The following is a 23,497-nucleotide window of genomic DNA, read 5'->3' on the forward strand; positions in this document are numbered from 1 at the left end:
AAATAGAGTTTTGCATGACATAAAGTGTTCAAATATCTTATTAAATTATTACATTCTTTTGAAGGATCTCTTTTGACAGTATCAAATGTGGGTTGGCGGGAACTAATTGAATACCGCGAAGAAAATTCTTTTGTTTTAAACGCCACATAAATAATTCATTGATTTTCGAAAATCTTTGGTTCTAATCCTAATTAAAACTTATGATTTCAGAGGCACGGGCAGAAATAGTTGGTCCAAGCGAGAAGTTTGTGCGACCAGGTAGCACATTACAACTACATTGTCTGGTAAAGCAATCAACGGAAACGCCATCCTTTCTTTTTTGGTACCATAACCGACGCATGATCAACTATGACGTTGATCGCGGCGTAAACGTAAGTACGGATTTGACGTCACGAGAGTCATGGCTAGAAGTACCGCGGGCTTCAGGACGTCATTCCGGCAACTACACGTGCGAGGCAAGCAACGCAACACCAGCCCGCGTCACCGTACACATTTTCAACGGTGACAATCCAGCGGCAATGCAGCACAGTGTCGCAAGCTCACCGTCGGTCATCGCTTGCTCGGCGCTCTTGACTCTGAGCACCGCGCTGAAATTAGTTGTGCAACGGATTTACGTTTATGCGGGCAGTTAAGTGAACAGAGTTCTCATTCAGAGACGCACTAATTTATTGAACGTGAAGTGATTGCAAATTGAGGTTCTGTTTCATCGACGATAGTTAAATTTGGTTACCGACATTGCTTTTGTCGGCGCATGATTGGTATTTGATGATTGATTGTTAGACGGAGTAAACGCGTGATTTTTCATTGAATGATCGCCTTGTCGGTAACTAAATTGTTGGGAAGATGTGAAATTGATTGTTTATAATGTACTTCACAGTTTCCTTCTCGCAAATGAGCTTACTGACGTGTTCGTAATTGACGTCTTCCATATTTGAGTATTACTAACCTACACTAATATACAAACGAAATGATTTCTTTAAGTGATCGATATGTATACTGTTGTTCATTTTCCAATTTCACGTCTTCTACTTACTGATAATTATCGAACAATTGTCCTCCTTCTTTACCTCGTATGTAGTTTTCAATGCATAATTATGGGAAAGATAACAATTGTTCGAACCAATTTTCAGAAACGTAAGTGTCGGTAAGGAAGGGGCCAGACGCAATGTATCATATAATACATACAAGTAATTTTTTCAAATCCCCATATTATATATAACCATTAACGATTATCGTCCGCTGAAAAATAATTGTCTAAAGCAACGCCACTGCGTCTTCTTGTAAATCACCTAGTTGCATAAGTTGTATTGTAATAAGTATTAAGTGATCAATTTCAATCAATGTGGCGACTCGATCTGCTGTTTTAAACAATTATTCTTCGAGAGAAACCCAATTAAACACAATGGAATCGATAAAATCTGTATAAAATATCTGTCTTAGAGATTTAAGAAGAATGTATTATCCTTGAGCAAGACAAACCGAGACAGGTTTATTGTCTCGAATCTCATGAAGTTCACACACGTATAGCTTCTCTCACCCTCCCTCTCCTGTCTGTGCTGCGATTGTCTCCAACCAAAGAAAGTATTGCACACATACAAATAACGAGCTCACACGATATCCCGCAAACAAATAACTCGACAGCTTGTGCAGCTGCGGCAGACCGACTTTACTCTGACCCTATGTCTCTTCGCTACTCTCGAAAACGCCGCGTGCGCCAACCCACCCGAGTTACATTTGAAACTATTGATTACACTCGCGCGTTTTGGGACTTCCGTGTCTTTTCCTTGTTTACTGCTGATTCGATTTTTCATATTTTATGTGACTCATCGATAAATATTCAACAATCCGTGCACTGATATTGCAACGGTGATGTTATTTGCTTCGTTGAGTTTCGGCATAGGACAGATCATTCATTTCATATCTAAGTCGGATCCTACTTCATCGCCAATGTGTTCTTAATTTGAACAACTTACCACAAACTCGTCGAATATAATAACAAACTTCTATTATATTATTTTCCTGCTTTTCCGACTCGCAACACTCAACGAAAAAGAAAAGCCCATACTCGAGTACTGAAAAAAAGAGTGAAGTGCTATTATTGTGCGCGAAGCGAGTGGCTTTACACTCGCCTCGCAAAAGAAAAAGAGACAGAGGCGCATGTGCCGCGCGACGCGACAGATTAACATCGCTTTCGCGCACGGCAAATTGACAGCCAGCCTTGCGCGGACGCAAAATTTTCACGTGAGAGAACTCGGGAGCAACACTGAAGCTATAGCTGCGTGTGTCTCGCCTTTGTTTTTCTTTTTAATTCAGTCCACTGTCCTTCATCGTAGATGAGAATTTCTTTTAATTGTTGAAGCGTGCAGCTTTGCAATTATTACGATTGAATCGGTGCTTTTATTTTCCATTAGTCTTTTATTTGTCGCGCAATAATGGCCTAGCAATCCAACAATAATTAATGGAAATCTCTTTGGATCAATAAAAAAAAACGGATTACTTTTCAAATACTTCGATAATGAAATCAACCCTCAAGATACGCACTCGTTGATTTTCACCTGGATACAATTTTGTTTTCTCATGCAAATCGTTTTTCAATAAATATCCTAAAGTTGACCGGATTATACCAACTTTATTTCCTATTGCCTAACATGCATCCACTACGAGAAAATATATAAAGAATATTCGCTCGTTACAAATGTCCTAATTGAAACGGTTAAACAAAATTGTAAACGATGTTTCGGAAAGAAAATCTCCGTCTCTCTACGTCAATCTTCGGCTACATTTCGAAAAAAACCAGCCGATCGCTCCCCTTATCACTCAGTGCCGCATTAGCTTTCTTTTTTCTGATTGGTGCACTGATGATCACGAAGAAGGATGAAGGCAAGAGAAGAGAAAAAAAGAATACTAAAAAAATTTAAAAAAGCGCTGTAAGTTTGCTATTGACTCTCCAACCGAAAACTTTGCTGGACAGCACAGCTCCCAGAGAGGTGATTAATTCGATACACCAAGAGAAGAAAAACTTTGCTGTTACACTTTTTACCGGCATGTCGCGTCAACAAGCGTTAAATCATAGCGTCGTTTTAATTAATGCACTTATAGGCTTACAGGAGGCCAATTTAACGATGCGTGAATCCTTATTTATTCGTCGGTTGATTTACAAGTAAGTGCGTGCATATGTGTACTTGTAGGGGGGAACGACTTTATGGCTGACCCGTAAATATTTATCACGCCCAAGGTTTTATGGCCGATGCGAAAAGTAACTTGTTGATGTTTTTAGTATACTCGTATTTATTATAGTTTATTCGGACGTGAAAGCTGCCATATGAGGAAAGCGTGGATGTTGAAGTTTCCCTTTCTTTTTTTACGAGTAAATTAGTGCCAGAATGTTGATTAATGGCACTATTATATATATTTTCTCGTAAGGCAATAAAATTTATCAGTTCTTGCGTTAATGCACAGCCAATTTATTGGATTATCAGTATGAATGTTTTATCCTATATATACTCGTATATATATATGATATGATATGATATCAATCTTTGAGCTTGTGAAAGTGTGTAAATGGCGATAAAAATAAATAAATAGTCGCGTTGATCGTTTATTTTTACATTGGTTCACTCGTATTATATATACACGATATTCGATTCTAACAAGCATATAATATGACATCGTAACTTATGACGTAAATTATATATAAATGCATAACGATTTAGACGTCAAAAACAGTGTGTGTCAACTGTAAAAATTAATAAGAACAAGCGTGTTTGTTGAGATTAAGTGCGAGGAACACTTCATTGTTACGAAAAAACTGTTTCATATTCTATTCCATTAGATTTTTATGAGCGCTATAATTATATACATTCTGTGAGTGTAAATTAATGAAGAGAGAAAAAAAAAGAACATGTTAATAGTGTTGATAATTCGTTTGATACTGTAAGTGGTGCATCGAAAATAAGTTTTTTAATAAAATTAAATAACTACGGCTAAGTCACGTAAACGGAAATTGAAGTTGAATTTCAAAAGTTATAATCAGTGTTTGGAATATCTAATGATTATAGCAAACTCTTGAAACGTCTTTAAGATTAAGAATGACTGTGAAGAACCTGTACAAAGGTCAGTATAATTGTATCGAAATGAATTGCGAGATTGAATTAAAGTAGTTTAATCGAGTAGAGATAAAAAATATAGGTTACAATCGTATGGTATAAATAAGCGTTTATTGATATTGAGTTCGACGGTCGAACAATAAATTATTTATGATTAGTTTATGAAAAAAAGGACATTACTGAACCATATTTTTCATAAATAATAAGACAAACGAATGTTATGTTTTGTTTCAGTTTGAATTTTATGAATATTAAGTCATAATTGTTGAAGTTTATTAATTTGTTAATGTAAGATTTTCCAGACTATGTTAACCACGTGAAATATACGATATGTGCAAAATAATGAAATAAATATGACATTGTAAGATATTCGTTAGTTTTTCAATCTGAAACCAATATTCATATTTTCAATTTTCAGGATAATGAACGAATACATATCACCAATTTATTGCTTTCGATCAAACAACAATTTAATTTCGCGAAATTTGAATGTATAAGTTACTTTGTGACGAAGGATTCTGCTGAAATAATCAGACGACAGAGAAGAGAAAAATCTATTGGAATAAAAGCCAAACAGCCGATAAAATTCTTATTACTACACACAAAAAGGAAACAAAAAGACTATCGCGTTTCAGGTAATTTTTATAATGAGGTCTGCGAAGCACTGCAATATCGGTGCCCGTTCGCTTATTGAAATGTACATAATGCGATATCGAGATAATGTAACTGTCTCATTTTTATTTCTTTGTACTTTAATTTTACAAGATAAAGATCTTCTTTATTTTGTTTGGGTTTTCATTGTTTCAATATTTGAATAACGAGCTTTTAATAATAATTTACTTTTTTAACCATATCAAACAAATCGGATGAATTTTTATGTACACATTTAGTTACAGTAGATGTTCCGTGTTCCGCGAAAATTTATTTTTTATATTCCGATTTAATAACCATGTCGTTCATGATTGTATACGTGAAAATACTTTTTATAAATATTCGAACATTTCTCCACTGAAATGTGGTTGATAAAAAAAAAATTTATTTTTCAAATACGAATCTTGGTTAACTTTTTTTCTACGAACACAATTGAAGGTGAAAATAATACGGAATAATATTGTATAATTATGATGGAAATTTATTTTTATCATCTATTTTATGACTTAAATATAAGTCAGCCTTATCAGTTCAAGAAAAATTCTGAAACTCTTCAGCAATTTAAAAAGCCTTTAAACGTCACAGCTTTGAAATATAATATTACATCAACAACGTCACTCTCCATATATAACCTTTGAAAAACTTTAATTATAATATAATTGCACTTACAGTTTTAAGATACTTTACTCAACCTAAAATTGTTAGTAAAGATAATAATAAATGTTGACGATGTCATGAGCCAACCCAAGGAGTATTAATGAAGATAGATATTTAGCGCCTAGTAACAATGAATTAATGACCAATAGTTTAATTTTTAAACAGCTTTTTGCTAGCACGGTTCGTTCGCATCTTTGGTTTTCTTCATTTAAAAATGAAAATGACATCATGCTTAACAAGTTATCAATACAAAACATTGATTTTACAATCATGAATATGTTTACTTACAAATTTTTTTATGAGAGTGTTACTCTGAAACGTCGCATCAAAAAAAAAAAAATGTATGCACTTTCAATGTACACCGAAGCACGAAAAACACCGAGTAATATCATGAAACCAATAGCCGTTCGAAAAAAAAGCGGATAAACACGCAAATCTCTTTCAGTGGCCATATCGATAGCGTTAGAATTAAATACCGAAAATCCATCGGGCAAGGTATAATCTTACCGGCTAGCCAGGATAGAGGTAGGTAGGGACGTATAAGCATCAGCGAGGCAATACAGGCTAAGCCACGGCGATCATTTAATGGGTACGCAGGCAGTAGGTGGCGATTATTGACGTGCTTATTATAAGCGGTCAGTGCAGCGTGCGAGCGAGCAGCGCTTCGAACTAATGAACGTAAATGCGCTCGCTCGCTCGATATACAAACGGCTAATCAGGATATCGGCGGCCGACCAACGCAGAAAACGATCCCCACCTGCCAAATTCTACTTGCCGCTATGTATTTAATCGTTGACGGTTTGAAAACTATATGCGGCCGGGTGCTGTAGCGTTTTATTGGCTAATCAGTGCTTGGCTGTCAACTAAGCGCACACGCAACAGATTACAAACTATTGCGCTCGTGTGCAACTTTGCCGATTGTTGTCGACAGTACGCAGCCGATTGTTATCGGCTCCGCTTGTTGTAGCCAATACATTTACATTCGATTAGAGCTGATGTTTGTGTTCTCTCTCTCTCTCTCTCTCTCTCTCTCTCTCCTGGATATATTGTTTGTATACTAAGTGTAGGCTATTGTACGCCTTTTCAAATAAGATGTGTTACACTATGTTCAGTGATAAACTATTGAATAGAGACTGAAAAGGGATATTGTTATAAATAATTGAAAATAAGAATTGAAGAATAACTTATTGATATTCAATTAATAAAAAAATCTACATTTTAAGAATCGCATAAGTAAAGCAGGAATATACAGAAAATAATTGTTTATTCAATGTAATTAAATAGGCTAAATCGTCATATAATATTGTAGAAATCTTTATAGGCTAATATTAATTATTGAAATTTGGTTTACACTTCACCATTATATAATTGCGACTATAATATCTTCTGCTCGAAATATATCAAGATAGAATATATATTATATAATGAGCCTTTTACAACCTTCTCGTTAGTTGAAAAGTGCTTTTTATATAATTTTCGCAATTCTTTTATTGGAATATACTTTAAGTAAAATTTATTTCAATAATCATAATAATGAATACTTTTATTAAAAATACGACGATCAATGGGTTATGGACTGGCAACAATGGATAGTAACGAATTAAACAGAATAACAACAGTACCATATGATTCAAATAGTAAATTTATAACATTTGATTTGCACGTATTTAGTATAAAGTATAATTAAAATGCATTTAATTATCCTTCAAATATACTGATAAAATTAAATAAATATATTGGTAAAATATATAAAAGTTCTATTGAAAGTAAGATCGTACACTTTGAAGCTGAAATTCTAGTCTACCGACAATTGAATAAACCCTTAAATTGTTCCCACAGCGATCTAAGAGAACCCATAAGAGAAAAAACTATAATCATAAAGGTTGTAACAATCATCACCTGTATGACGTCGTTACTGACTTTTTTCCTCAGCCAACCTTTCTTATAACCTTCAATTTGCGCGTACATACCTCCAACAAAACACAAGATTCCTAAAAAGTTATGTATAAATTTGCCTATAACTGGTCGTATGACTTTTCTAAGTCGTGTCGCGAAAATTGCAGGTAAACCGGTAATAAAAATACCAATTATTGCGCCTACAGATGCTATTCCCACAAGTGCGTGAATTGAACGAAAACTACCTCTCCACAACACATAGACACCTGTTATACTGCAAGCTGCGCCAATTGCCTGTAGAACCCAATGCACGTGGCTGTTGAAACGACGACTTAGCTTTCGAGACCACAAATTCTCACCGGTTAGTGCCACTATTGCCTCGGACATCAGCAACACGTACTGCAAAATCAGTGATAATATTTAGATGTGGGAAATGGAATTTGGATCTTTATTTGTATATTGATTCTTTTTGGAATCATTGGAAAAAATATTAAAAACATTTCTTTTGAAATAAAATAATTTTAATCAAAAGGAAGAAAACTTGTAATAATATTTTTTTAAAGTAAATGATAGGGTTCGTTTCACCAAAGATACCAATTCTAGGAGATGTGATTTTGTTATTTGATTTACTTAAAATAATGCTCTTTTATTCAATACGAAAAATAAAATACTATTTTCTTAAGAAATGAAATACTATCTGACATACTAATATTTGAACAGGAAAATTAACAAACGATTAATTGGCATAAAATATGTTGACCGTTTTTTAATGTATTAATCACATTGAACTAATAATATCGATTGAATTGTTGAAATAGTTTCCTTGAAAAATATTTTTCTTTACACCATATTTTTAAAATAACTTCTTAGACTTTCATTGTAATCTTTGAACTACTCGTTAAAAAATGTATGGCTTTGAAAAACGAAAGTATTTTCAACTTTTAAATAACAACCCTTTTATCTTTTATTGTTATAAGCAGGTATTTTCTAGGAATATATATGCCCCACATATTTTCGCTGCCTTTTAGACTGTGTTTATAGTAGCAATAACTTTTTGTGATAAGGTAGAAATGTTCCACTTCATGTACGGCATTTTTCTTACCTGTATATTTGATATTGTAACGAGTACTAGAATGTTTGCTTATATATAATAATTGGATGTAATCTGCATTAAAAAAAAATGCAATAAAGTACAATAGAATTGAAAACGATAAATAATATTTTGCCATGAAAGCTAATGAAAAGGCATTCAAATGCATGTAATATGACTATAATCTAGCGGTGTGCTTCGAAATCCTCATTGTCTAGCTGTAATTATGCATATTATCAGGCGGATAACTATCTCGTTATTTTGATCCGACAGCTTACACGCGCAAACTCGCAGCTCTTTCATTTGAAATCTACGTAGTAAGCAAAACCAGCAGTAAATCTATGATCCTCCGCAATAAAAACGTAATTTCGCATGTGTAAATAAAAGAAAGTTAATCGACGTATGAAAGCGTCTATAAAAGTTAACATTTTTATAATAATGAAAAAAGAAAGAAATTGTATTTCATATTTAATACATGAACGAGATCTCCGAAAAAAATTATTTCGCTGCAACCACAAAATCTAGACATGATTTCATTTCTGATCCAAAAAAGAAACGTTCACGTATGTCTGTCTATTCTTATAGCGAGTAAATGCTTATCTGTGGTTTGAAAAATACAGGAACCATGTAAATTCGGATGCTTTCACGTGTGCATTGGTACTTCACCGCACATTCATTCTCTCCCTGTCTCTCTCTGCCTCTCTCTCTCACTAACTCTAGTCTTTATTCACAACGAATGAAAGAGCGAAACGCGCTCAGCAATGCGCGGTTACGCAAAAGTTCGGGGCCATTGCAATCAACGCCCCGAGAGTACTTTCCGGCTTTAAGCATAGCACTGCTACCGCCAACACTGCGAGCGAGTTGTTTTGATTAAAAATTGGATGGGTTATATACGTGTGCTACTGCACTGTAGACCCAAGAAGTTGGCCCATTTGCCGATTATTGCAACTGAGGTGCTTGGTCGGTCGACTCCTGACGACTATTATTGAAAGTTTGCTCGTTTCTAAATGTCATTGTCATGTAGTTATTGAATTTTCGGAATGTGCAGCTCGGATTGTCACGCGGCTTAACAAGAAAATTAAATTATCTTGGCTTGTTATTGTTTTTACGAAACGACGTACTTGCCTGTTATACTTGTGCCACTAATGGAATTTCAATTAGTAAATTATACATGGATTTCTATTTCTATTCGAGCTTATTTTTTAAATATTGGTAGACTTCTAGAAGATTTTTATTGCAATTTTAATTAAAATATACAATAATCAAAATAAGATTTATGAGTTTCCAACCGTTTCTAGGTAAATATAATCGATGTATATTGGCATTTTGATACTTTGAAAAGTAATAAATCGGCAAATAACGTTTTTTGCTGGGTAAAACATTCGTTTCAAAAGCGAACAAAAAAGAGAGTCAAACGCAGACATATTCAAAAAGTTAAAGTTACTCAAACGGTAACTTTTGCAACCAAACAAACCGGTCAAGCAAAACTAGCGAGAATTCATCAAAATCGGACTAATTTCACTCTTCGATTGATAAAATTTAAAGGACTCCGTTTTCGGTCACATCCAATCGGTGCGCCTTGAATCCACAAGGATTTCCGTAGAGAGTTTCAGAGGGAGAGAGAGAGAGAGAGAGGACTAAAAGTTTATCTGGCTAACCTTCGCATACGAAATCAAGCGAGGCTACTGCTATTACACAACAACTGTAAGTGCGTTAGCTTTAAATCTATTTAATTATTTTAAACATTGTTACTGTAAAATTAACGTTCTCAGCAGCATTGGGTCACTGTGGCAAAACAAAATTGTTTCCTTGAATAAAGAATATTGAAAGACATTAATTTACAATTTATCGTTATAAAGTAATTGCACTACGCCGTGTTGTGATTTTTTATTCATTATCTTATTAAACATGTCACTCTAAATCATTTTCAAAGTTTCAATTTTTTTATGTCACAAATGTGCAATTTATTTTATGAATCCACATCAATTACACGTGATTCTATATATATCGAAAGAAATGCTCTCGATTAACCAACTCTTATTCAATTTTGATTACATAAGAAGACTGTGCGTCAATAAGAAATGAAAAGCATGTAAATACAATTTACTTGGAAAGTGAAAATGTTTTCACAAAAGATACGAATTTCTTGAAAATTTAGCCTTTGAGCTTAGCAATCGTAAAAAATTTATTGATAAGAAAAAAACTTATAAACTACCACGTTCAGAAGAGAGAATGCAATCAAGTTAAGTGAACATAACGACGAGGACAAAGGAAAAAAAAAATGAAATTTTACGCGCGTATACTCAGCATCGTAGGAATTATAACTTGGCATGCAAGCCCAAACACAATCAAACAACCCTGTCCAAAGCAGAAAGGCAGCGAGAGGAAGAGAGAAGGAGAGAGAGAGAGGCAATTTCAGTTTCTGTTGTCCCAAATACTCGTTTGGCCTCTCTCGCACTAAAGCACTACTGCACCACAAGAACAATCGAAATTCCGTGGCCGAGACGCAAGTGCGCGACAGTATATACATACGAAATAAAGGTCAGAGTGCAGCAGCAACAGCAGCAGCTGTCAAATATTTGTATAAACTTCCTTACCCCGATAGTACACAGTACAACGTGAAGATTGGTGCTGATGCTCAAGTCGCGAGCCAAATATACCAGATAGCCAGTCGTCAGTAACACCAGCACGTGATTGATAGCATTGACTAGAGTGAACAACGTCCGCCAGCAGTTAAATTCTGTCGACGAGTCGATGCAACCGCTGATCTTGTTGTTGTTATGCGTGTGCTGTTCGTCGGTCTGCATTGCTTTCTAGTCGATTCTCAATGGATTCGGAGGCAGATATTGAACTCGGATACTGCTGACCTGCAAACTATTCGATTTCAAGTGCTGTGAGAATTTCACGCCAAGCACTTTTTAAACGATTTCATAAAATAAAACTGTTTCTTTGAATAAAAAATATCGAAGAGTATAAATTTCAATTATTAGTAGCATAAAATCTCATCTCCCAACGTTCTCCCAAGGATGTCCTTTTTCTGGATAATTGAAAAGAAGATTTCACGGATTAAAGAATTACATAATATATAACAAAGTTATTATCTGATCTACATAAAACAAGAAATAAAATATAAATTTTTATTTTTGCCTTTTATGAAGCAAGACAATTGACACTTTGAAATGATGTAGAGCGCCATGTCCAACAAGATAACGAATGACAGATTGCAAATCGGTGTAGTGTAAATTTTTATGACAAAATTTTATTGGAAACCAATAGCGAACGGCAATAGCCTGGGAGTACTAAATATTTCAGCGGATTAAAATGTCGTAGGTCAATCTCGGCTGGTAAGCCATGAGTTCAAATAAAGAAACAAATTGAATAGCTAAATCTGCTCTAGACGTGCTCCTGAGATGAGCCGTTTTAGTTTTTTTTTGTTATCCTTTTGCTCGGAAGAGGCAGAGTAGATGACAATTGAATGAATAGGTTCAATTCTTTTTTCGAATCGAAGAGCTATTAAGTATATAAATTTGTATTATCACAGTAAGAATTTATATACAGATATACCAATTCTTTAATTAATTTTCGTTATCTTAAAAAGTGTGAACTGTTTAAAAAAATTAACTAAAATCTAGAAAAATTCTGTATTTTTGTGAGTTATTTAAAAACCGCACAATAGAGGCATGCATAATTGTAATTTTTAATGTTATTAGTATAGCTATGTATGCTCTGGATCAATGTATAAGGGATATATGGATCACGACATGCATATAGTACAGTATATTTCTGAAAATTTTAATAAAAAAAAGGTTCAAGAAAATAATGAGAAATGGTCCAATGATTTAGATCAAGAAGAAATATGTCATTTACTCAATTCAAAAATGAAGAGGCAGTACTTTGTTTTTACTCTAATTTTTTAATAAATTTTGAATGCAATTAATAATCATTCTGATTATTCTGATAGTTCATTTAATTAACGTAATATAATAAATATGTAAATAGAAAAGAATCTGCCAACTGATCTTCGGAAATGCATATAGACTTATCAACTATTTAAATGTCCGATATCCTTTGTAGTGTCAAATTGCTATATAATGTACAATAAGATCGATTATTCCAATGTCGAATTGAATATCCCTTACGACTTATATTACGGAATTTTACGTGGCTTTTCGAATGCATTCAGTTTCACAATTAGTACCAAAGCAGTTTCTCGTAGTCATGGTGCATTTGTAGTGTCTTACACTAAGCTCAGTAAGCACAGGAGCTTTCGAGGATGCTGAAAGAGAATGGTTGCATATACAGCAGCTGTATTCGAGCGGTTTTTAAATTGCGAATTATTTCAATATTCAGACCGCGTTTCTTATAGTATAAGTATTATTTACAATTAAATATGCACGGTAATTATTTAACTTTTTTTTAATTAAGAAAAGCAAAGTTGAAGCGCAAAGTGATAAATGTGCTGCTCATTTAAAATAATTTTTTAATTAATTTGTTCTTAATAAATGCAAAAATTTTTATCAGAGTATTCATTAAAATTTGACCTTTTTCTGATTTATCAAGATTCAAGAATAATTATTTAAATAAGAGATCAATAATCAATATATAATCTAAAAATTTAATAGCGTGCAACATATTTTTATAACATGAATCACGAGCAGATGATCGCGATGCTTAATTACTGACCACAAAATATTAATATTTCTTTTTAGACAGAATAAAAATAAAAATAAAAATAAAAATAAAAAAGTATAGAAATAAAAAAAAATTAATTAATAATTTGGTAAGTAAGTACCTTTCTTGATATACAATACAAATTACAGAAATATTCCTTTACAGCTAGCATTAGCTTGACGCAATTTGACAGACATTCAAATAAGAAGTATAGTACCTTTTTTCAAATTAAATACATCTTTTTTTGGTATATCGCATCATCTTTTTTTATCTCATTAACTTTCCATTCGCTGAGCTAGTTTTGACGTGGCATATAATTTGTTCATCGATTTTCTTAAAAAACTGAACTTGGTACTAATTCTTAAAGTTTCCTTTGATGCCACTTTACACTTTTTCACTTTCGTTAAGCTAATGAATGACACTGTGAAGTGAGCCTCTTTAATGTACATTGTAATATACTGGATGTAAATATTAAAAATATAATTCTTATTTCACGTTATTTAGCTACATGTTTGTTATGTGTAACTTTATTTATTTTCATACAACTAGATTCTCTTTATTTCAAATTATTCAGTCAATCATGTAAATTTTTACTATAAAGTCTGTCATGATTAAACGCCTTTTAGCAAAATCGTTGAATATTCTTTAATTCAAGTACATTCAATTGAAAATATATAACAGTAGAAAAATCTTTTGTTATGTATTTTCAAATAGCTCAAATAAAAAGTTACTTTAATAATTTAAATGTTTAAGCGTTTTATATTATTACTAATGAGAACAACATTTTTTTTTCAAAGCTACAAGAAAAAGAAAAGTTTCGATTGGTAGTAAAATTTCTTAAAATATGTATTTTCTTAGTATATGCACAAAAAATATAATTAAAGTTAAAACAAAAACTTTATAATTTTACAAAAATTCATTTAAATAACCTTATTTGATGTTCTAAATATATTACTTTCTTTTTTTGTTTGTTGTATACTATTAGTAGCATTATAATCATAGTAATTAAAAAAAAACTGAATAATTTTTAATCATAAATAATAAGTTATTATTATTATTACTTATACCATGCAATGCTTAGATTTGAGAGTTCGCGGATCAATCTTCAATCCATACTACACCAGTTAGAGGGCGGCACTATAGGTACTGCTACAAAATATATGCACACACATACATGCACGCCAACGGAATCAACGGATTAGTAAAGAAATGGCTATCTCAATTAATATCGCTTTATTGCACCTGTTTTAATAACTAACTCCATAAGCTTTTGGTAATTTTAATAATGTATATTTAATAAAACTATGTTTTGTTTTATTCAAATAGTATGTAACTCACTCTATTTAGTACAATCATCTCATACCAAAGTAAATGACATGTCAAAGCAAGGTTATGTCATCCTCATTTTTATGTACGTAAATCACTTCCATGTTAAATATTAATGTTGTTTAAAAGTTCGTCTTAACAACATTCTTCGTTCTCAACATGTACAGTTTCAACTTGGAATACAATTTTACTTTGATATTTGTATTCAATTATAACTTCACACTCCAGTACACACCTCTGTTTACAGTTGCTTCTTTAAAATATAGAAGCTATTAAGCTTTATTTATATAAAATGTTTAATTACAGTAATGCGAGTTTTTAGGTTTCCGATACATAGTTAATGTATAACTAACCACATGCATCACAAAATGATCCACAAGATGGGTTTATGAATCTCCAGGTTATGGTAAGTATTCCCTTTGATATGAAATGTATTTATAATAAGTTATAAGTATATTTATGAATAATGTTTGATTATGAGGATGCAAACATTGTGAATGTCGTACTAAAAGAAGAGCCTGGTGAGAAGTACCAATCAAGCTACATGGAAGACATTTGTTTGGGTACTTTTGAAAAAATGTTTCAATCCATGGACCATCATGAAGTTGATTTTCCTGAAGATATGGTAAATAATTGTACTATGGTATCTTTATCTTTATAGCAAGTATCAGTAGAATTTTGATTACGAAAACTATTATATTCTTTGTGCACGAAATTAATATTCACACTGTTGATAATGAAATTGAATTCAACAATAAAATTTGTAATAATTTGAAATATTTTGAGTAATTATAAATTCTTTCACTAGGTTAAACTGGAATTTGATCCTGAAAGTCCTCATCATCATTGGGCAGCTCAATTAGCAAGTGCAGCTTTGGGTGAAAGTGGTGAACATGGTGGACCAGGTGATCCAAATTTCCTTGACTCAAGTGCAGCTCAGAAATTTTATAAAATCCAGTGTACACTATGCAAGAAATGGTTTTTGAATAATGATTCTATGGTGACTCATCTGAAAACACATTCTACTGGCAATACTTGTGAAGTTTGTCATCAGAGTTTCACAGACAATGCTGGTTTACATGCTCATATGTTAACGCATGTGGGAATGAGCCCAGTAGAATGTACAATTTGTCAAAAAAGATTTGCTTACAAATGGTGTTTGAGGAATCACATGCAAAGTCACATGTCAAACAAACAATTTGAATATGACAGCTTACAACAAGCTATTTTGAAAAGATATGGACAACCCAATGATCACGGATTAAGTAATGAAGATAGGCCATACACTTGTCAAATTTGTCAAACATCCTTTCGTGACAAAGGAAATTTTAGCCGTCACATGCTGATTCATACAGGTGAGCAACTCCATAATGCTCATTTATACTCTGCCCAATTTTACAAAATGGACCAGTTGAATAATCACGACCTAGTCCATTCAGGTTACAAGCAATACAAATGTACCATGTGTCACCGAGCCTTTGGACAAAAAACTGCTTTGAATAATCATATGCTGTCACACAGTGGAGAAAAGCCTCATGCCTGTAATATCTGTGAAAAAACATACAAACGAAAGTCGGAATTAATGAGGCATTCTATGATCCATACTGGAGAACGGCCATATGAATGTCAAGAATGCTTGATGACTTTTCGTGAAAAAGCTAAATTGAATTCTCATATGCTGGTACATACGGGTGAAAAGCCTCACGAGTGCTACATTTGTCACAAAGCGTGCGCACGCAAGTCTGATTTAAATAGTCACATGCTTTCACACACAGGAGGTCAATACGACTGTAAGGTTTGTAATAAAATTTTCACGAGGAAATCCGATTTGAACAGGCACGTTTTAGTTCACACCGGCGAAAAGCCATATGCCTGTCAATATTGCAACATGGCTTTTCGAGAAAAGACAAGACTGAATTCTCACATGGTTATTCATACAGGTGATAAAAGGCATATCTGCCATATTTGTCACAAAGGTTTTCGTGAGAAATCGATGTTGAAGAAACATATGTTGATTCACGCCGGTGATAGACCCTATGAATGTTACATATGTCAGAAATCGTTTACTCAAAGGACGACTCTCAATAGCCACATTCTCACTCATACAACAGAAGCTTCGTCCTATGAATGCACTATTTGTAAAAAAGTCTATCGTGACAGGACGGCACTTCGAAAACATTTGATATCCCATACTGTAGATAAAAATAATGAATGCCCTATCTGCCTGAAAAAGTTCACTCACAAGTCAGCTTTGAGTAGTCATCTGACATCGACTCATTCTTTGTAACTAGAGCCCGGTTGCAAAAACAAAAATCGTTCTTTAGTTAACTACGACATGCAAAGGTATATCGAGCAACAGCAAGCCCTCAACTTTTGGGCTTTTTATAATGGTACTTTCGATCCATTATTCACTCACTCAACGGTAGTTTAAACACTTTTGCGACGTATTAACTAGAAGAATGGCTTGCTTTGTGCAACCGGGCAACAAAGAATCTAGTCCGATTTTACTCAATTTTCGATTGTTTGATAATATCTTCCAGTGATTGTGCGTGTTGGTGCCTAAAGTGTTGAAGCAATGTACTCATTTTTTTTCTGCGTGTTAACATTAAAATGTATTGTTATTAGACATGACATGTGCTAAAAACATTTGAAAAATGTACGGAAATACATTAAGATGAACATGACTAGAATATAATGTTGTAATTCAACTATTTGATGAATATTTTCTCTTTGACTCTCAAAGAAAGTTAAATAACTTGATATTATTTGCTAAGTACTCAATATATAGTTGTATAAAATATTAAAAATTTGTTGGAGAAATCAATTTGTGCAATCTCAAATAATATCTACGATTTGACATCCTTATTGTTTTGTAAAGGAGTCAACTATTTCGAGATTTGCTACGTATCATATTGACGCATTTATTTGATTATCAAATTACATCTTCCAAGAATTTATTCGTTAAGAAAATTTACTAAACTTAACAAGTTGAAAAAAATAGTAAATGCTAAGGATAAGCACATATTTCATCAATTAAATTTAAGAATTCTGCTTTAGATATATTTTTAATTGTAAAGCCTGTGTGTAAGATTGTTCAAATGGATTACATAAATGGGAGAATGCAATGAACATGTTGAGACAAAAAAAAAATTCTGTTCCATGCGAATTATTAAGTATAAAAGTTTTTTTTATAAAGTATGTTATTTTTTTTAACCTTTCCTCATTATTCTTTTATACAATTATTTTTTATATGTTACATTTATAAAATGTATATTATAACGTAAATAATTTTTTAATTGACTAGGAAAATGTACAATCGTTTTATTCGAAATCTAAAATGAAAAATCAATTTGAGAAAGTACTATTTTTCAAATATTGTTTGTAAAGTATATTTCAGCTATAGAATCTGAAATAATAGAAAAATAATTTTCTTCCACAGAGCAAAATCACTTGTTTAAAATCCCTGAATCTGACAGCTTAAAAAATAAACAAACCAAAGTGTGTAAAACCAAGAAACTCACCAGTGAGAAGAAAAGAAAGAGAAGAATCGATGTAGTGTCGAAGAAAAACTTCTTGAAAGAGAAGACAACGATAAATCAGAACCAACACAACTTCATTTAAATTAAAGCTGTTAAAATAAGTCAAAGAAATCGATTTGATAATCGAACAGCTTCGATATATATGCGTGAATGCGACTACCCGACATCGTTTGGCAAAAGAATACACCGATAACGCGCCGGAATTTCGCTTTTGAACACATGTCGGCTCTCACGTACTAGATAAAGTCGTAAAGATTTCTACGTTTAGCTTATATTTACTTATCGCTACTGAGAATAAGTGCATTCCTTAGGCAATTGTCCTTTATTTCTTATTGTTTTCACTTCAAGTCGTAAAAAGCTATTTGTACAGTTTTTAGATGTTTGTATTTATCACCGTCGCGTTTGTTTGATGCCATGACGCTATTTTTTTTTTAATTAAATTGCAACCTGTCGTTTAGATATTGCGAGGGAACGTTTTTATTCGTCAATACTCGGCGAATATTTCATCAAGTTTTTATTTAGCGACGCGTGATTGACGTTCCATTCGCTCAAATTCTTTATAAATCTGTTATTGGAAAAAAGAGATTATACCGTGTGCAAGCAAGGAAAACACGATGAATGTGAAGCAACTTTATCATTTTCATGAAATAATCATCTACCTCGATTCGTACACGAAGTTTCGAATCGATATTTTAATCAACGCATTAATCAATGAAATTTCTGCTATTTGATATTCAACAAATATTAATTTATCTTTTAACAATTTTTTCGCGCTACACGCACTCTGCAAAAAGTCGGATACATTGCACCTGGTCAATACGTTTTAATCACGTGACTACTTTGCAGTATCATCGATGTAGAAGTTCCTTTTATTTACCATGCACATGTTAAAGCTCAATGATTATTCCAATATTCATAGCTTGCTACTGATATCTTATCAGTGAAGAATTTTTAGTAAAAAACTGAAATATTTTCGTCAAATGAATGATTATTAATAATATTCAGTCGTGTTAAGTTACATCAATATTTTTCGAAATTGTTTATTGGTGAAAACGTAAACTGAGTAAAAATGCGATAAACCTTATTAATCCATATAAATATATAAGATATATTGAAATGTTACCATTGTTAGTTTTGATAAGATAAAGGTTGATTGATATGTCTTTATATCAGTGCACCACAACGGTGGTGTGGTGTTATAAAATTTTTTATAAAATTATTATTAAATATATATTTTATTAACTATATCAGTAGCTTTTGAAATAATAAAATGAGTACGAAATTAGGAGCTCAAAACGTCAGCAAAGTTTAGAGTGTTTAAAATAATTGGAAGACTTATCAAATCATCAAATAAAATATATATTCATGTATTTTTAAAGTATTAAAAAAACTCCTCTCTTAAAAGAACGATCACCGAATTTTAAGCATTTAATAACGCATGCGGTTAGAGTTTTTAGAGTTAAATAAATTATTTCGAAGATCGACATTATGTATTAAGGCTTTTATAATTACTTATGATTATTCATTTATTTAAACATAATTATACAATTCGGATAATATTTAAATTGGAAAATATAAAAAAACCAATTCAAATAATTAAAATATTATGTAATAAAGATGGCAGTGTGGTTGACACTTGCTTATAAAATAGATTTTGGTTGAAAAGACGTTGTGTTTTATATTTTAAAAAATGGATGTGAGTAATTGTGAAATTTGCTGATCTATTTGGTGTTATAATAAGCAGATTTACATAAAAAGTTTTTTAAGGGATGTTACATACAGCTGTAATTTGACAAGTATTAGCGAGCATTTTTTATGCCGTTGCATTTTATTCTACTAGATTAGATTTCCAATTAAATTAAGATTTACAATGATCTAACAAAGCGCAAGGTCAAACCTTTGATTACATTGGTATAGGTCTTGAAAGATACGTTTTCAGCCATGGATAACTTTACGTTGCAATGTCGAGAGTACAATAATGGGATTCATTAAAATTATGTCTAGAGAGAAACAATTAAAATAACATTGTTAAAAAGTATCGTGACAAAGAACCTTATGATTAATACGGTTGAATGTTTTTTTTTACTTTTTCGATAATTTATTTTTACTTAAATCATTCGTATTGTAAGTGTTCAAATAAAATAAAGTGTATGAATATGTTTTGGTTTCTGTAAAAAACTTAACTGTCGTGAAAAATATGGTAAGAATGATAGAACATATGCAAAAGAAAAGCCTTACATTCGGATCGCGAGGTATATAATTTCATCCCTCGCTGGTTATGAAGATTTCTCTACAGGGTGGAGCGATGCGAGGCCCTTTGTTATTTCTCCAGTCGATACTGGAAATGTCGGCAAAGCAGATAACAGCGAATGTCTAATATTCGAAAGATGTCGCAGTAGTAATGATCGAGAATATTTGCGAGAAAAAAAGCTCTATTGAAATGCTCAAGTTAATTTAGCACTTTTAATGTAGTGCTTTTGATTAAATCATTTGTATAATTAATAGAATTTATTAATTTTTTTCACTTGAAACTTCTCAGATATTAAAAAAAAGTTCTTTTTATCAAGGCAATGTCGGGCAACAACCAATTCAAAATGATCTACACGCGAAACAATATTTTTATATTTTATAAAGTTGGTTGAATAAACATTCTGCGACATACCAAGAGGAAATATTATAATGAAACAACTTCAGAATTCAGCAGAGCCAATAATGTATAGTCATATTCATCATCGCTAAGCTTTGGATTTAACACGTGACTGATTCTTGATGGGAGATATCTCTTTTCGTAGTGTGTATTCATCTTGCAATTCTCAAACGTATAGGTGAGATGATAAAAAAGGGAGACGCAACGGAAATTTTCTTTTTTTCGTTTTAACAGCGTGAAATTGTTTTGATAAATTGTTTTCTCGGCACATTCGCTGCTAACGTGATACAATGTTGAATTTCAAATTAAAGAACTCATACGTACACGTCATTTTCAGAAGGTTGCAGGTGATGTTATACATGAATGCTGGATGTAATTGAAACAAACCAATAGAGCATATAAATAACCCCAATTTCTATGAAAAATTTGTCATTTTTAAACCAAGCTCACGATAAATTAAAAAAAGAAACTACAGGAGTATGAAATTCCACTACAAACTGTCCATTCATGTCGTTTTATCACCTGTATTAAAGAAAGACATTGAAAAAGCTAAAAGTACGTTCTTCGTGATTTATTTTACAGAAATAAGTGGATCACGTATTGTGTGCATTTCATTTACAATGGGGCACGATAAAAACTTCAGCGCTACACTGTTGGGATAGTTACCAGTAATTCGCACATGCTCATACAATTTTAAATAAATAAGTATATCAGGGTTAAAGAGCTGTTTTCGAAATCGTACAAAATAATTTTTGTACTGAAAGAGTTTTACGAAAACCTATTGCACGTTAATTCAACGCAAAATGCAAAAAAAATGAGGCAAATACGAGACTGATATATTTAAGCAAAAAGGCAAGAGAGAGAGAGAGAGAGAGAGAGAGGGAGAGAGCATCGGTCTGCTGGCTCGCGCGCGGCCGACCTTTTCAAGGCGTAATTAAATGGTAGCGCACTAGCCGGCTGGCTTCTGACTACTACTCGCGCCCCTTTTGTACAAAATCTCGACGCTGCCTTTCGTGCGCCACGTTCGTTTCCAAAAGCACGCGAGACATGAGCAGCTCTTATCGCGTACATATATATACTGTACAGTCTGAATTTCGTGGGCACGGCTAGCTATTTTTCGTGGAACACCGCGCGCTATTGAATGCCAAGCAAAAGACTTTTACAATATTTTTCAAGATTTTCTTATTCGCTTCATGTATCAGCTTTCAGTTCATGTGGCACCGAATAAATTTGTCGCACACACGATCGTTTTCTGTCGCACCGCAAAAGCTTTATTATCCGTTGAATCTATTCATACAACAGAATAATATTCGAAAATCCGAATTCACCACAAGTTCATACAGCGAATACGATTCATGAAAATATCATTGTGCATCGTATATATAGTTCGAGTAGGCGGAGCTCGTAGTTAGAGATTTTATTCCGACCCATCTGTCAAGATCAATGAAGTCGCAGTCTGTCATAAAGATGTCATTATTAGCGTTGTAATCCCGGTAATAATCCCCCAAACAGATTTTCACTGACCACTAACACTCGTAAAGGCGTTTCTATATATGTCACATTGTTCAAAAATTTATTCTACTATCGCGGAAAATTTGAACGACCCTCTGCAGATCGGACTGAACAAAAATATCAAACACGATTTGATATCCCTACCTATGAAGATTTATCCGAATTGCAAAAATAGTTTTATAGATTTCATGTAATATATTCTTCTAATATATTGCATTGTTAGGAATAGTGATAATTTCAAGCAATTTGTTTCTCTAACGATATATGATCGTAAAACTCCTGGTAAATTCTCTTTCTAAATTAAGAATAACAATTTTAATTACATGCTGGGCAATTTGTTTATAGTTCTATTTAGACTTGAACAATCTTTACTACGTTTCAAATATCATTTCAACAATTTATACATTCTTTCATAGTATAATTTAAATAGATTCTATTTTTTCCATGATATCGGTAACAATAACTAATTGAAGTATATACATAGGTATCCACAGGACGCGGAGTGCGCTCTTGGTTGTCATGCACGTAGAGAGAGAGAGAGAGAGAGTCGAGCGGGTGCAACGTACTCACACCTCTAATCAAGATTTCTACCAATTTGCGAGCGCCGACGGCGCGAAGACAAAGCCCCATTGTTGGCCGTAACTGGCTGGGGCTTCAAGTGCTCGCGGCCGCCGACAGGCATGTACACACACGCGCACGCGCACCCACGCATACACACACACACACGTAGAAGTTGATGCAGCCGCACCACCAGATGGCCAAGTAGACAAGAGGACGACATTCCCAGTCTCTCTCTCTCTCTTGATTTGCATAAAGTTTCGCGCACGTTAATCGATGCCATTAGCGCATACTGTTGTTTTTTTGGCGCCACATCGGTGATTTCGAAATGAGTTTACAAGTTTTTCTTATAGCGCCACCAAATTATTGCCTCGGGCTCTTCTTCTGTTGTAGACTGTTGACTTGGACGCGCCGATGATCGGCGCAAAAACATTTCGAGCGAGCTAGAAAGTAGAAGCGGAGAGAGGCTAAAGTTTTCACTGTGAAGTTGAAAAACCAGCGGCGGAGACAAGATTAGAGCGAAGCGACGGGCGAGAGCTGGAGAGGGCAAAGGAGGGTTGGCAAGAGCGAGCGAGAGAGAAAGAGGCGGATTTCCCCTGACGTCGCTCGCGCGACACAGCCGCAGTTGCAGCAGGCGGCAGCAGCCGGAGATAGGACCCTCCAGAAACTCTTCAAGTCCCACGCGAGCGCGCGCTTCCACTGCTGTTTGTGTTTGCTAATTGTGAATTGTCTGGGGCCCGCAGGAATGGTCAGACTAGCGAGGAAAAGACGGTGTCCCCTAAGGGCTGCACTTTGCAGCTGCCTGCCTGCCTGCCTGCCTGACTCGCGCGAATATTCCGCTCGC

At 33.5% G+C, this 23,497-nt stretch overlaps 3 protein-coding genes across 9 annotated transcripts in view; 2 read left to right on the forward strand and 1 right to left on the reverse strand.

Moving 5' to 3' along the window:
* Nucleotides 1-4,452, forward strand: part of LOC131669837 (lachesin-like) — a 126,538-nt gene extending 122,086 nt beyond the window's left edge. For all 4 annotated transcript variants that reach the window (XM_058945005.1, XM_058945006.1, XM_058945007.1 and 1 more), the window contains one exon: nt 211-4,452. In XM_058945005.1, the coding sequence (XP_058800988.1) occupies nt 211-632 (422 nt within the window). In that variant the 3' untranslated portion in view covers nt 633-4,452. The remainder of the gene's footprint in view (nt 1-210) is intronic.
* A 2,762-nt stretch (nt 4,453-7,214) lies between these two features.
* Nucleotides 7,215-11,207, reverse strand: LOC131669842 (uncharacterized). Its single transcript, XM_058945011.1, has 2 exons — nt 10,998-11,207; nt 7,215-7,709 (listed from the first exon to the last, which is right to left on the reverse strand). The coding sequence occupies exons 1-2, from the start codon at nt 11,205-11,207 to the stop codon at nt 7,215-7,217; spliced, it is 705 nt and encodes a 234-aa protein (XP_058800994.1).
* A 3,049-nt stretch (nt 11,208-14,256) lies between these two features.
* Nucleotides 14,257-17,557, forward strand: LOC131669815 (zinc finger protein OZF-like). Of its 4 annotated transcripts, none has more exons than XM_058944969.1 (5): nt 14,257-14,344; nt 14,704-14,803; nt 14,879-15,022; nt 15,206-15,752; nt 15,828-17,557. In XM_058944969.1, exons 2-5 carry the CDS (start codon nt 14,786-14,788, stop codon nt 16,682-16,684), a joined length of 1,566 nt encoding a protein of 521 aa, XP_058800952.1. In that variant the 5' UTR covers nt 14,257-14,344; nt 14,704-14,785; the 3' UTR covers nt 16,685-17,557. The 4 variants fall into 4 exon arrangements, with proteins under 4 accessions (XP_058800952.1, XP_058800951.1, XP_058800954.1 ...); XM_058944968.1 differs by having other exon boundaries at nt 14,266-14,344; nt 14,720-14,803; XM_058944971.1 differs by having other exon boundaries at nt 14,266-14,344; nt 14,720-14,803; nt 15,837-17,557.
* Nucleotides 17,558-23,497: the final 5,940 nt, after the last annotated feature.

Source organism: Phymastichus coffea, unplaced genomic scaffold (genome assembly GCF_024137745.1).
Source record: "Phymastichus coffea isolate CEN01 unplaced genomic scaffold, Cenicafe_Pcof_1.1 PCOF00097, whole genome shotgun sequence".
Taxonomy (NCBI): Eukaryota; Metazoa; Arthropoda; class Insecta; order Hymenoptera; family Eulophidae; genus Phymastichus; species Phymastichus coffea.